At 35.7% G+C, this 16,131-nt stretch overlaps 1 protein-coding gene across 3 annotated transcripts; it reads right to left on the bottom strand.

The window, feature by feature from the left end:
- Nucleotides 1-393: 393 nt before the first annotated feature.
- LOC123908320 (ALBINO3-like protein 1, chloroplastic) lies at nt 394-15,553 on the bottom strand. 3 transcript variants are annotated; one of them, XM_045958933.1, is made up of 11 exons: nt 15,461-15,553; nt 14,610-15,044; nt 14,085-14,195; nt 13,880-13,954; nt 13,044-13,104; nt 12,199-12,272; nt 11,995-12,099; nt 11,407-11,514; nt 2,339-2,416; nt 1,247-1,410; nt 394-1,163 (listed from the first exon to the last, which is right to left on the bottom strand). In XM_045958933.1, exons 2-11 carry the CDS (start codon nt 14,964-14,966, stop codon nt 1,136-1,138), a joined length of 1,161 nt encoding a protein of 386 aa, XP_045814889.1. In that variant the 5' UTR covers nt 14,967-15,044; nt 15,461-15,553; the 3' UTR covers nt 394-1,135. The 3 variants fall into 3 exon arrangements, with proteins under 3 accessions (XP_045814889.1, XP_045814887.1, XP_045814888.1); XM_045958931.1 differs by having other exon boundaries at nt 394-1,155; nt 15,461-15,551; XM_045958932.1 differs by lacking the exon at nt 2,339-2,416 and having other exon boundaries at nt 394-1,155; nt 15,461-15,552.
- Between the last annotated feature and the right edge of the window lie 578 nt (nt 15,554-16,131).

Raw genomic sequence — 16,131 nt, 5'->3', positions numbered from 1 at the left:
GTATGTGTTGCTTATGAATGATGTGTGAGAGAGACTCACTCAAAAAATAAGAACCCAAAATAACAAACAATGGCCACAGCTACAAGGAACTGCCCTAAATTATGGTACAACCATTTCATCCAATTCGTGAAACTACGGTGTTCACTTTATCAAACTAGGATTCTTTGCAATGAATTATTTGAGATTATCTATTTGCATAAATCTTCTTAACTATTTGGAAAAATTTATAAAAATAACTATTGACATTTTTCATAAGCATTTTTCAACTAAGTTTCACAATTTCTCCAAAATAGCTTTTTTTTTTTTGACGAACCATTCTCCAAAATAGCTTAAAAACAGCTTATTATAACATATACAAATAGCTTATGTAAGCATATAAACAAGCACTTATCATGATAAACGTTTATACTATAAGTTGCAAATAAGTTGTTTATCACATAAAATGCAACTTATCTTCGCATTAAAAGTTATCAAAAGTTAGAGTTTGGACACACTTTGTAAGTGAGTGCAACCAAATATCATGAAAAATGCTATAAAGGCCACTGTAAAATCTTGTTACATGCCTATACTTTTGAGGGCAGACAAAAAGCATTATGGAAGTTCTCAGTCATAGCATATACCTTGGCCATGATACTGTAGTACTAATACAAACTGAAACTATGACGCTGCATATCAGACATCAAATCTATAACAACCCAACTCCTCCTCCTCCTCAATTGTGGAAACCTTTGAATCTTGTTCATTCCATCATTTCTATAGCAATGTACTACAATGTTAACCAGAGAGACCTCAAATTGCATGGGACATCGTCGCATTTCTAAGTTCTAACATAGCCTATAGATGCCAACCGGGCCGGTAAATCTTATAACATATTCAGCTCTTCTAATTCAATCCAATGTCACGTCATCTGGGTCTAATCCAGTAGTTGTGATTGTTAGTACTAACCTGTCACCAGGTCGTGGCCACTCTGCAGTATATTTGTCAACTGTTCTAGTTTTTTCAACTTTTGTGGAATTTAGTTTAGATACTGACTTCTGAATCTGCATTTGGTCATTTTTCACATTATCATCTAGAACATGTCTCAAAGGATTTTTTGCACCTTCTAACTTTTGAAGCCATATTCTCTGTAAAGTGCTCAATATATTATATGTGAACCTGCACAACTTAAAAGTATATATATAGCAAGTAAATATAGATAACACAGTTAAACATATATGACAATTTGGAAGGCTTTACTTATGCTTACCAGTAAAGTCCAAGACCTGAAGGAACTAAAAGAGTAAAACAACCAAACACTAATAAAATGACCTCATCTTTGACTTGAAAACTCTCCATGTCGAAATCAAAATCAGTATCTTGAATATTGACATGAAAGATTTCTTGAGAACTCTTCACATTGGGATCAGTATCCTGAAAATTGACATGAAAAATGGTGAGTAATTCGACTAAAAATGTAAAGACAAAGATGCACTTTAATCTGCAGACACCAAAGTAAATTAACATAAACATTTTCTTTAATTCTTGTAGAAAAATGGGAGGAGTTCGCATGACTATTCTGACTCATGACATATAGTTAAAAGATAATCCAGTTAGACAGCCTGGCTATACAAAAAGGACAAAAATCATACCAACATACTAATTAACAAGCTTGTAAAGTGTTCTACTTAAACCTATATATGACTAACCATAGCTATAGCTCTAATGCGGTACAACACAGACACTTGTACAGTCAACAAGGTTTCAGATAAGAAGTTACGAGCTTTTCTATCATAGGCACAACTCCAAATCTATTATGTATAGGCACACACACATAAATGGTAAAAATTAAATCATAATTAATTTAGTCACATCAATTGATATTGACTATTTCATTTATCTTTTAATTTTATTTGAGTTTTGTATGTGTGCCCAAATTTAAAGTTTGTTTGTGCCTATACAGGTGTTCCTCAGGAGTTACTCCCTCCATCCCAAAATAATGGTCACAACTTGACTATGTGCACCATTCATATAACCTATTTTGACATTTTTTTACTAATACATAAAAGTAAATGTTAGTATATAAGATATTGCTCAATTTGTCTCGATGAATATTTTCAAAATATTAACTTTTATAATTTTTAATTATAGATAACTAAAAATATTAATGGTCAAAGTTGTGTATTGGCATGTGTTAAGTGGTCAATTGCGACAATAATTTTGGGACGGAGGTAGTATGTTTTTATGTACGAGTCAGTTATGTTTTAATTTGTGGATAGTTATGGTATGGTATTAATAGGGTGTCTTCGGTGTAGGCAGTTAAATGTGTTGATTGAAAAAGGAATACAATGAAGATGATAACCTTTCTCTCAAAGGTCAAGGATACCCCAAAGGACCACTCTGCTTCTTTCTCTAGAGTTTTGGTATAAACTGATGGTCCCTGCAGAAAGTAAACAGCAACAAGCAAAAGTATAGCAGAAATAAATCAAAGGAATGGAAGCTCCGTCAAAAAAAAAAATCAAAGGAATGGAAATAACGACTTTATTTGAGTTAGTACAAAATAATAGAGGATCTCTATATTAACTCCATGGAGCAAAGCTCACTCTCAAAGAAATCTCTTTGGCCTATTGACAACTAACTTAATCAATCTTTTCTATCTCCTAGAAAATCCCCTTAAAAATCCCAGAAGGAATATTCCACTAACTAGGACACCTCATCATTCTAATTACTCATTTTGGCCACTTCATTGGTCAAACTAGTCTCCACTGATGGCGAAAATATTGGTAACTAAATAAAAATAAAGAGAATTGACGGAAATAGACAGAAATGAAGGCAATCACAATTCTAATCCAAGAATAGCGATAAACCAAGTGAGGATCGCCACAAGAAACGTAGTTTCTTGATAAGATCGATAGATGGTTCAATCCAGAACCAACAAGAAGCAAAGCTTCAAAATTCACACAAAGTAGATGGTTCAACTTATTTTATTCATGTTCTTGCATCTCCTATATAAGTTGAATTTGGATTAAAAAGTCATTACAAGATAAGTCAATGAATTTTTCAGCCAAAGGTACTATTGTTGTAGTATGCCATGACTTTCCAACATTTTTATCTATCTTCCTCTCATTGATCTCAATTTTCTCTTTCTTTTCCTTCTCCTCCAATTCTACCTCATGACTTTTTTCTTTTTCATTCTTCACATTTGAGCATCAATCATGTTAACCTCCATCTGTGAGAACCTCTCTTCCAATGACGCAAACTTCCCATCCATCTGTGCGACACACGACTCCATGTTAACTGAGTTTGAAACCTTCTTGGATGGCATCCGATGAAATAGAGCTACATCTGATGGTACTGTAGAACCTTCGCGAGGCAAAATCTGGATGTGTGCTTCTTCACTACTGGTTCCTGTCAAATAACCGATTATCCCAAAACCTTAAGGTGTTAGGATAGAGTCATATCAATGGTTTTATATTATTTCTAACACGCCCCCTCACGCAAGAGCCCACTTGGGCTTGAAGCGTGGATAATGCATAGGCCCACCTACCATATGCTTAAATTCCACTTTTTAATTAGAAAGTAAGGGGAGCGGGGATCGAACTCTAGACCACTTAGTCATAGAGGCTCTGATACCATGTCAAAAGGGTCCGATGTCTACAAAGTGAAGCATCAATACTCAAGTTGTGCTAAAGGTAATTAGCTCATCTAAGGACCAACAAATCAAGGAGAAAGATCAAGTAGCGTGGTTGATGGCTAGAGAGTAAAGCATCAATACCAATGTTGTGCTCAAGATGAGATAGCACATAAAAAAAACCAACTAACCACTTGACAAAACAAGCAAATACAACCTGCTCAAGAGATAGCATAAATGCAACAAAGCCAATATGGCTAAGCACCTGCCTAAAACAGGGCAACAAAGAGTAGATTAAAGAACTCAAACCAGCCTTTAATCTTCAAAATCAGAGGCAAAACCAGTAGCAAGTCCAATAAGCCACTCACAAACTGCAAAGGCCAACAACAATAACAGAACTTTGTGCTACTAAAATCCCAAAGAATTCCTCCAACATACAATAGGTGTGAGAAATGCTCCACTAAACCAAATCAAATTAATTCCATACTCTAGCAGTAACTTGTTGTAGGGCTTCACCAAATAGACAACAAGTTCCAAATTATTGGGTAAGCCACGCAAGCTAAATCCATGAGCATGAGATTAACTATGTCTTCAGCCCATAAACACCAAACAAAGAAAAACTAGAAATTCAAAGAACCATCACTAATATATGCTTCCAATTCATATTCATCTCATAGTAAAACCTTCAAAACAAGACCATTGCAGAAACGAATGCAACACAAAGACAAGTAGGTGTAATCACAACAACACCATCTACCACACTTGCATCAATAGCAGCGTCCTCATATGGAGCAACAAACATCCATACCAACAAGAACTGTGAAAGCATGTAAATGCTTTATAAACTGAAGTAAGAAAACACCAAAGGATAACTGAAATATCCAGCACAAGATATATCCAGAATCGTGTGGCATATCATATCCATTGCACAAGAAACTTGCAGTAAATCACCTCTGAAATCATCACTTGCAAGTTGCAACATAAACTTGCAATAACACAACTCATATGTAATGTATCAATTGCAGATATCAACTCAAAATTGTTGCAATTAGGCTTCAAATTCAAAGAAAGGCAAGAACCAGAAGCAACTAATACACAACAGAATTGTCAAAAGAAATATATCTCAAACCTCAAAGCAATGAAGATGATGGAGAAAACAGAGGCAAAGATCACCACCAAGAGCAATCTAATCTCCGAACCTTTGCATGTTAACGCAGAAAATAACACTCCAAGAGAATAACAATCAACACGACTTCTTCCAAGAATCGTCGAATTGAAACCTCCGTCACTTTGAATCAAATCGCATCCTCTATGATGCGTCATACCAAGCAATTATCAAATATCACAGTACCAGACATAGTCGTGATGAGATCGGAAGCGGAAATGAATGATTCAGTGAACTGAAATGCGATTAAAATTGAAATCGCGAACCCTAGAATTTGGGAAAAGGATGAAAAATTGCGATTGAGGAGAAATCGCAAAATGAAGAAGGAACGGAAATTGATCGGAAAAGAAACAAACTCAACAAGAAATTGAAAGATTCATAGGCTGAAAATTTGATCGATCAAGAATTCGAACAAGAAAAAAATGGACCAGAATAAGAAAATCAGTAAACAAAATCGAAAGTGAAAGAGGAGAAAAGTGATTTTCTAAGATGGAAAATGAACAGTGCTAGAAAATGAATTTCTCAGGAAAAATAGAACAGAAAGGGCAATGGAAAATGAAGATTGAGAAAAAATTAAATTTTCCCGAGAAAATTGCAGCGGAATATTTCTCTAAGGTGGATACCATTTTTGCTCTGATACCATGTTAAGAAACATGGCATCCATGGGAGAAGAGAGAAAATAGCTCAAAAGTATCCATGGGAGAAGAGAGAAAATAGCTCAAAAGTATATAATATTGATGAAGAAAAAATATTACAAAATGAGAAAAGTGAATGTAAAAGATTACATCAAAGCCTATATATAGGCATCAAGAAACTACTAACTAATCCTCCTAATTACTAACTAACTATATCTTTAACACCCTCCCGCAAGCTAGAAAGTGTTCACAACACTTCTAGCTTGGGATAAGCAATACAAAAGTACATCAAATCAAAAGAAAATACAATGAGATTTGCCGGAATACATCGGCTAAAAGGACAACTCAAATGCAACTAGTTGTGCTTAACCATCATAAGGAAGAAACACAACCCATCAAAGCCAACTAAGGGCAAATGCTTAACCATCAAGTAGAAACCACAACTCAAGGCTAAACTACTCGGAGGAAGCAACAAATCAACGCTTAACCACCATAGGCAGAAGCAAATCAACAAAGCCAATAAGGCACAAAGCTTAACCATCATGAGCACTCAATCACTCAAGATACATGGTATCAGAGCCTCTCTACGATCCGTTGGGCCACCTGTTATCAGGTTTCCGCTATCGGGCCACCTACCGTTTATATCCACGCACCAAGCCTAATAGTGCTGGGCGTGAGGGGTGTGTTAAGAGTCCCACATCGGTTGAGAGATGGCCTTACTAAGTGTTTATATACTAGAGGCAATCCTCACCTTACAAGCCGATTTTGTAAGGATGAGTTAGGCCCAATACTCATTTCTAAGAGTTCCGATTGCAACACAGAAACCCTTGGAAGCAGTTTCCGATCACGAATTTGCAAACACAGATTTGGGAAATGGTATATCCGGCAGGTCGGACCAAATTGGTAAAAACCAATGGTCCCTGCAGAAAGTAAACAGCAAGCAAAAGTATAGAAGAAATGGTTCAGTAAAAGATAACAGAGGATCTCTCTATTATCTCTGTAGAAAATAATAAGTGAATACTGTTATGTGTTATTCCTCAGCTCAAGGCTGGTTTAAATAGGAAGAGTACAAACATAAAAGGAAATAATAGATAAGCTTAGAATCTTCTAGAAATAACAAACTAGGAAACTAAATATTTTCCAACACCCCCCCTCAAGTTGGTGCATAGATATCTATCATGCCCAACTTGCCGATCAAATGCTCAAAGGTGGGTCTTGCTAAGCTTTTGGTCAAGATATCTGCAGTTTGCTGACTCGAAGTTACAAAAGGTAGACATATGATTCCGGCATCTAACTTCTCTTTTATGAAATGTCGGTCGATCTCAATATGCTTGGTTCTGTCATGTTGAACTGGGTTATGAGCTATGCTGATAGCGGCTTTACTGTCAGAGTATAATTTCAATGGAAGCTCAATTTTCATCTTAAGCTCTTCTAGGACTCTGTGGATCCATAATCCTTCACAAATACCTTGAGCCATAGCTCTAAACACAGCTTCTGCACTACTTCTTGCTACAACTCCTTGTTTCTTGCTCCTCCATGTCACAAGATTACCCCAAACATAGGTACAATATCCGGAGGTTGATCTTCTGTCAGTGACTGAACCTGCCCAATCAGCATCGGTAAAAATAGACACATTTCTTTCACTTGTCTTCTTAAAAAATAATCCCTTTCCCGGATTTGCTTTCAAATATCGCAGTATCCTATAGACTGTCTCAAGATGTTCCTCAAAAGGAGAATGCATAAATTGACTTACTACACTAACCGAAAAAGCAATGTCAGGTCTAGTGTGTGACAAATAAATCAGTTTCCCAACCAATCTCTGGTACCTTCCAGTATCAACAGGAACACTACCTTCTTCCCAAAGTTTTGCATTAGGATCCATGGGAGTATCTGCTGGTCGACACCCACTCATTCCTGTTTCTTTCAATAAATCTAGAATGTATTTTTGCTGGGAAACTACAATACCATCTTTTGATCGAGCAACCTCCATACCAAGAAAATATCTCATGGATCCCAAGTCCTTGATTTCAAAGTCTAATGCTAATTTCTCTTTTACTCTTGCCATTTCAACTATATCATCTCCAGTAAGGACGATATCATCAACATAAACAATTAGGACAGCAATTTTTCCATCTTGGGAGAACTTTGTGAACAAGGTGTGGTCAGCTTGTCCTTGAATGTACCCTTGTTTCTTCATGGAATAAGTGAACTTTTCAAACCAAGCTCTAGGAGACTGCTTTAATCCATACAAAGACTTATTTAGTTTGCATACATTTGATGCAAACTTGTCTTCAAAGCCAGGAGGAATGTCCATATATACTTCTTCTTCTAAATCACCATTGAGAAAAGCATTCTTAACATCCAACTGATGTAGGGGCCAATCTAAGTTAGCAGCAAGAGACAAGAGAATTCTTACAGTGTTCAATTTTGCAACAGGAGCAAAAGTCTCTGAGTAGTCTATACCATAGGTTTGAGTAAAACCCTTAGCCACCAATCGAGCCTTGTACCTTTCGATTGACCCATCTGAATTATACTTCACAGTAAACACTCATTTGCATCCAACCGTCTTCTTGTCATCCGGTAGTGTCATAACACTCCAGGTTTTGTTCTTTTCAAGAGCTTTCATCTCCTCAAGTACAGCTTCCCTCCACTTTGGAACTTCTAGAGCAACCTGTACATTTTTTGTAATCTCTACACTAGACAATTTTGAGGTAAAGGCAGAAAAAGACGAAGACAAATTTGAATATGATATAAAATTGGACAATGGGTATTTAGTGCAAGATCTAACAGGTTTTCTAACAGCCACAGGATCATCCATATCAGGATACAAAATACGACTCTCAGAAACAGAGATAGACTTACCTTTTCTTTTTTTAGGAAGTTGATCATCCCCCGGTTCAGATTCATGACAGTGTTGAGATGTGGACTCATCACTTTCTTTGTGATTCTTTCTCACAAAAACCTTTCCTTTCCAAATCTTGTTTCCTGCTTCAAACCTATTATCTTTATATGACTCATTATTTTGTGGCATTTCAATTAGATCATCATTATCATTGTTTTCAAGATTCTCATTGTTTTCTTCATGAGAAAATGTAGGCTCGGATTCACCAAGCTCACTACTCATAACAGGAGTAGGATTAGATAAAGAATCATGGCCATTTTTCGTTGGTGCAGAAGTATAGGTCTTAGAACTTTGTGATACCGGCAAAGATAAATTATTAAAAAAACTCATGTCCTCAGTTTGAAACGAGTTAAAAAAACTCATGTCTTCAGTTTGAGACGAATCTTCATTTAAATTTCCCCCCCTGAAGATGCGTGTCAAAAAAAGGTTTGTTTTCAAAGAATGTAACATCCATGGTAACAAACATTTTCTGGTTTTTTGGATCAAAACATTTATATCCCTTCTGGGTTGGAGAATACCCAACAAAAACACATTTTATAGCACGCGGTTCGAGTTTGCTAATATTCTTATGTTCATGAACAAATGCAGTGCAACCAAAGATTTTTAAGGTCAAATCATTTGAAACACGATCATTAGGAAAACATTCTTTGAAAATATGAATTGGAGTTTTAAAATTAAGAACTTTGGAGGGCACTCTGTTAATTAAGTATGCAGCAGTTAAAACTGCTTCACCCCACAAATAATTTGGTACTTTACTTGCGAAAAGTAAAGCTCTAGCCACCTCCAACAAGTGCCTATTTTTTCTTTCTGCAACTCCATTTTGTTGGGGAGTGTTAGGACATGAACTTTGATGCACAATTCCATTTTCACGAAAAAAATCACTCAACATTGTGTTAAAATATTCTTTGCCGTTATCACTTCTAAATACTTGAATATTTGTTTGAAATTGATTTTGCACCATCTTAACAAAATCTTTTACGGCTTGACAAACGTCAGATTTCCCCTTTAACAAGTACACCCAACAAACTCTTGAATGATCATCTATAAATGTGATAAACCATTTTTTATGAGAAAGTGTACTCGTTCGGTTAGGGCCCCAAACATCACTGTGAATAACAGAAAAAGGTTTTGATGGTTTGTAGGGCTGTAATGGAAAATGAGAACGATGATGTTTTGCAAATTCACATGCTTCACATTTAAACAAAGATAAATCCTTATTACGAAATAACTCAGGAAATAAGTGTTTTAAATAAGGAAAACTAGGATGACCTAATCGTGAATGTCATAACATAAGATCATCATTATTATTATTCAAAACTAAAAAAGATTCAAAGCATGAACTTATTGGTTTGGAAGGTAGTTGTGATTCAGGTTCAATGTCGAAGTAGTAGAGTCCTCCACTCTCCTTAGCACTACCAATCATCTTCCCCGAGTTCAAATCCTGAAAAACGCAATGAGTACGGAAAAAATTAGTTTGACAATTTCTATCTTGGGCTAATTTACTGACAGACATGAGACTACAAGATAGATTTGGGACATGAAGAACATCTTTAAGGGTTAGACTTGGAGACAAAGCAACCGAACCTTTACCCGCAATGGCTGAAAAGGATCCATCCGCAATTTTTATTTTATGGTTACCTGCACATGGACTATAAGAAGAAAACAGAGTAGAATCACCTGTCATGTGATCACTTGCACCCGAATCTACTATCCAAGCACGACTGGGACTGACACTAAAAAGGGCAGAAGTACCTTTGGGGGCAACAGAGCCAGAAAGAGTGTTAGATTCAAGAATTTTGTACAGTCTGTCTAGTTGTTCCATCGTGAATGAAAGCTGAATTGAAGAAGACTGATGCTCTTGATCAGAATTACTGGCTTGGAATGTATGACCCTCACCTCTACCTTTGTTCTTCTGATTTGAAGGTCGCGGAAGACCATGTAATTTCCAACATTGAAAAATAGTATGTCCCAAACGATGACAATATTTGCATTCACGACGGTATTTGAAAGTGGATGATCGTCGTCAAGAATAAAAAAACGTCATAATTAATAATCTTAGCCAAGTAGTACCGGAAGGAGCAAAGGAAAAGTAGCGCGGTGAACAGTAATCATGTAATGAACAGTGCAGCCGGTGGGTGAACAGTACCGCCGGTGAACAGTACCCTGTAATGACAGTACGTTTGAACAGTACCGTCGATGAACAGTATCAGCGAATGAACAGTTCGTATAAACAGTATCACGGTGAACAGTGCCGCACACAAAATCAGTTGTCGTGGTCAGATTGTAAACACGACGGCGGCTAGGGTTTTGCGGAAGCGAGACCCCCAAAATCGGGAGCTCTCGATACCATGTAGAAAATAATAAGTGAATACTGTTATGTGTTATTCCTCAGCTCAAGGCTGGTTTAAATAGGAAGAGGACAAACATAAAAGGAAATAATAGATAAGCTTAGAATCTTCTAGAAATAACAAACTAGGAAACTAAATATTTTCCAACAATCTCCATGGAGCAAAGCTCACTCAAATAAATCTCTTTGGCCTGATTGACAACTAATTTCATTATCCTTTCTCTCTCCTGGAAAATCCCCTTATATATCCCAGAATGAATATCCCACTAACTAGGACACCTCATCATTCTAATTACTCATTTTGGCCACCTTACAGAACGACAATTGCTTAAATACGTTCCTATCGCTGGAAAAGCCAAAGGGTCAACCGGTCAAGTTTTACTACAATTACTTGAAATGCGTTTGGATAACATACTTTTTCGATTGGGTAATGGTCAAACTAGTCGTTGTATTTCTCATTTCATAAACTCTTCATTTTTTGACCCTATTACCCCACTCAATATTTGAATTCCCATCAAGTTTTCTCTACCAATAAGAGCTATTCCAAGGCCTTTTAAAAATAACCAAATTAACAACTCTTAACAACCACCTAACAAAATCTTCAACTTACTAACTAACTCTTAACTACTCTAATTGTCCTATATTCTATATCCTAACAGTGTGTTTATTTCTGAGTCCACACGTTCAGCGACAACATTAATTATAGAGCCGAGAAAAATCTAATTTAATTATACATGCAACATCAAATACCTGTGATGATTGTATTATTTGGCGAGAAATGTATTCAGAGACAACATACAAAACAGGCAAGACAAGGTAAGCCAATGTATCTGGCCATCCAAGGGGCGGGTGACCATCCTGAAATGAAAAAATAAAACAAAAAGCATAAAAACAAACCCCAAATTTAATTCCACCTGGAATCTGCCAGAAATTACAAACAATGTGAACAAAAAAATAAAAATTATAATATGGAAACTCTTCACAATAATCTAGATCAATGAAGGTGAATGATGTTAGTAATACGTGTTGACTTATTCAAGGAGGAAGCTGAAGAACATAAGTGGGACAGGGAAAGCACTTGTTTAATCTATAAAAACAAAATTTTATTGGAAAGACAAACACATCAAAATCAAGCTGATTCTCAGCAAACATGCACCTAAAAAGTACAAAATGTAAGAAATGTGCCTCTTATTAATGAAAAAATCAATAGAGGTCACAATTCCATTTCATAAGATTTCAGAATGAAAGTAAATGACCTGGTCAGAAAATAATTCTTACAAGGTTGCAAATTTAATAGTTTCAACATGTGTAATTGTACTTGCTAAGTGAGATATTTACCACAAAAGGAAAAAGCCAAGAGATACCACTTCCATTTTGCCAAGCTCCAATTGTAGTTGGACCAGAAAGAGAAGGTATCCAAAAGAAGCCTTCACTAATAGGTCCCTTTACAAATTATTACACAAAAACATAAGATTAGCCATGTGTATACCTGAAAAACAGCAAAGTAAACTATCAAATAGAAAATCACCATAAGCAACATACCCCATCTGCCATATTAGAAAAGGCTCGATATAGCCCGATCCACACTGGTATTGTTAAGAGACTGGGTAGCAATCCTGGGAAGAATAAAGGCTGATTAAAAGAATTAGTAAGTTCAATTTTAAAAAGCAATATAAATGTTTTATACTGGAGTGGATTGAATTTGAATTTGAAAGTGAATCTAAATCAAAACCATTGTAGTTGAACGAGACGCTGTGAAGAACAAAATTACAACAAAAAAAAAAAATAGAGATCTGAGTTGAGAGAAGGAGCGCGTGAGGAGGAGGAAGGTCACTGAAGAACTCGCCGGAAGAGGGGACAGAGAAAAGCACATATAGAGACAGAGAGGTCCAGCAGACAGTCCACAAAGAGATCTGAGTTGAGAGCAGGGGGTCACCGCAGAAGCTCGCCGGAGGAGGGAGTCTTGTGGCTGGAAGAGGAGAAAACACACATAGAGTGAGACAAATCTACAAGATCGTATATATGGCGGAGTTCACGGCGGGGCTGAGGGTGGAGAGTCTTCCGGAGTTGGTTGGAGCTCTAGAAGGGATTGTGAAAATGATACTGTGATGGGTACAAGCTATTATTGTGTAGATAGATAAATCCATAGGCTAAAATACTCATGCACCATGCACCATTTGTCTAACTTTTGCATGTTAGTCGTAGCCTATATAACAATGCTTATAGTTCCATGTAAAACGAAACAGTACAATCAAAATTGTGGAAAAAAATCAGAAAACAACCTGACTGGTGATAAGAAAGCTAAGGAAGACCACATCCTCAAAGCCAAAGGAAATATCTATAACTAAACAACCCTTTTGCAATACTAACAATTATGTCATGGATACCTACTACAGGATCAATGCTGCTTGATTCATATAACCGAACAGTTTCAAGTACAATTGTATCCTGCAAGAAGACAACATAGAAATCTTGTCAATTGAAAAGAAAAAGAAAATCATTGGCTAGAGAATACAGAGCCAAAATGCTAACATCATGTGTTGGAATCCTCAAATAAAAAAATGATTTTGACTTGATTTAGAAATCAAACTTGATGTTTAAAATCAAATCTTATGTTTAGAACTCAATAAAAATGGAATTAACTTCTAAATAATAAAAATGCTAACAATGAAGGTGTTGGAGGCTGCAATGAAGGCAACTCAAATGCCGCAATTAGGCAGATGGGGGCGGACCGCAATGAAGGCGGAATATCCAACACTTTTTGTTTTATTTGAAAGGCTATTCAATAAGGGTAAATGGTCAATCATTCAATCTAAATAAATAATTCAAATCAAATCAATTCCCACAAATACTACCATATTAAATAGGATTTGTGACATGAGAAAAGAAATCGATGAGATTTAAAAAATCAAAATAATGTCATATCTTTTATCATTTCAAACACAAAGTTTGATTTACAAATCAAACCAGATCCTATTTCTCAGTATTCCAAAATCCAAACACAGTAACACACTCTAACAGGAGTACCGACTTCATAATTCCATCAAACAATATAGTAGATCTCGTTCAATTGCTTACTTGTACAGAGTAGGAATTATGATGTTAAATAAGAAAGAATTCGTTGTTTAAATTACTAGGAAATATCTCAAAAAGAATACCCAGTGGTAATATTAAAATATATTTTATTGGAAAAAGTAATACTTATAGAAGCCATAAAAAATACCTCATCCCCGGCATACTGTTTTAGAATAGCCTCTTCTTTAGGTTGCAAAGATCGCATTACCTCGGCATATTCTACCTGAGAACAGTAACACAAAAGATTGCATTTCTTATCCATAATTTTAGGAGTATCGAAAGAACACAACTCATATTGATAATTTTCAGCTCTTCAAAACAAGGAAATGAAGCACATTTCGAAAACGACAAACCTGTTTTATTCTCAACGGAAATACAACAGCATTTACAAGAACTGCGAGCATTATAATTGCAAAACCATAAGCATACGGCACATGCAAAGTAGAAAGCCCAAACTTAAGTACCTGAAAAGTGAAAATATTTCTCAAGCCACAACAATAACAGCAAACACCATTAACCAGAACCCTACCTTACCTAGTTACCACGACGATTAAGTTCAAAATGTAAAAAGTTAAAACTAAAATCTTACTCGTTTTTTGTCAAGTAGCCTAGTGACAAATATTTCAGTCTTAAAGTGAATAAGTGAAGTGTCTAAGGCTCGAATACCGGCCTTGCCCTCGCATATAGCAATATCCCGACCAACTGAGTTATACTCACGAGACAACTAAAATCTTAATTTACCGCTCTAAAATACACAATTTCCTTGTATTCAATGAATCAGGTATCGTCTAGTATGTTAATAATTCAAATTCAAATTACGGTTTAAATTTTATAATAAAAATTAAATAAAGTTGAGTAAAAGTTTGAGAAAGCAATACCTTGAGAACAGTCTCGACGTAATTGGTGATTAATGAAAGCCAATCGTGATCCTGCTTAGCGGTGGCGATGGCGGTGTTTACCACCGTATCGGAAGACAAAACAGCGGCATCGGCAATTGTGTAAAGAAAACCCTCCGCTCGGTTAAACAATTCCCTGATAACAAATTCGGTGTCATCCGGTTGGGTTAAAAACCCAGGTTGAAATCCGAAGCGGGAAACGGAAAGTGAACCGCGAAGAAAGCGTTTGGTGGAGGGTAAGAAGGTGTGGGAGTGAGGTCGAAGTGGAAAATGTGTTGTGGTTCGATTTCCGAACGGAGTAGAGAGTATAGTTGGTGTGGAAGGTAACAGAACCGCCATTGGCTTCGTAATGGAAGAAGGTAGCTACGAAAATGGAAGTGTTGTAATTGCACGTACTATTGTGGTTATCGTTATGATTGGTGTGTTTGTTTCAAGGTTTGTAATGTTATTTCTCGGAATATGTGATCTTGAATGTAACATTGCTATGTTTGTTTTAAGTTTTGAAAATTTGTTCCCAGAAATTTTTTAATCCCAGGAATGTTAATTACACATAACTTCTACACTTGTTATTCCCATGCTAATATGGTGGGAATATAACATTCCCATGGGAATAAAACTCAACTTCCTATAACTTCTCATAACTTCCCACTACCACTCACATTTATTTGCATTTTTATTTTTTCAATTTTTTATTTTATATAAATTTTAAAAACATTCCCATGAAATCTAAATTTTAACCAAACACATGAGTAGGAATGTTATTCCTGGAAATAATATTCCTAGGAATATCATTTCAAGGAATGCAATTTCATACCTTGAAATAAACACACCATATAGTTGAAACAGTTGTTCTTGCCATGCCAATTTGAATTTATTTGTAGTTGTTGTAGGGTCTAACTAACAATATCCATTTGAGTTGTTAATTAGGAATGAATGAGAGAGAATATAAAGACAAATTTAAGTAGTAAGTAGTTGAAATTAAGAGTAATTAATTAATTAATTAATTAATAGAATAAATTTGGCTTACTGGATTGATTGATGAGTGGTAATGGTCTTTCATGTTCGGAAGCATGTAGTTATGAGTTTAATTTGATTCATATGGAAAAAAGTTCATCTTCGACCTCCATTTTAATAGAAAATGAAGACGAGATAGAAAATGTTGAGTTTATGTTGAATTTTTTATTGCTGTGAATCCTCCCTCAAGAGGTAGAAAATGAAGTTAGTTTTGTAAAATCAATCAATTGCATCTCTAAATTATCATAACTTATATTAATTTAGCCTTTATGTTAATGTTATTGGTATCAATTTAGTCCTTGCATTGATGTTAATGCACAGAAGACGAGATAGAGAAGGCGATGATGTTGTTCTCGTATGGAGGCAAAACGACGATGATGTTGAAATCTCACATAAAACTTCAAACAGACATGAATAAGGAAGATGGAAAGGTGAAATGAGTAAAGAAAATGAAGAAAGGGTTAGTATGTGAAAATGTAAAAATGATTTT

Source organism: Trifolium pratense, linkage group LG2 (assembly GCF_020283565.1).
Source record: "Trifolium pratense cultivar HEN17-A07 linkage group LG2, ARS_RC_1.1, whole genome shotgun sequence".
Lineage (NCBI taxonomy): Eukaryota > Viridiplantae > Streptophyta > Magnoliopsida > Fabales > Fabaceae > Trifolium > Trifolium pratense.
Note: the sequence above shows the minus strand (reverse complement) of the source record. Positions and strands in the feature narration are given on the sequence as shown.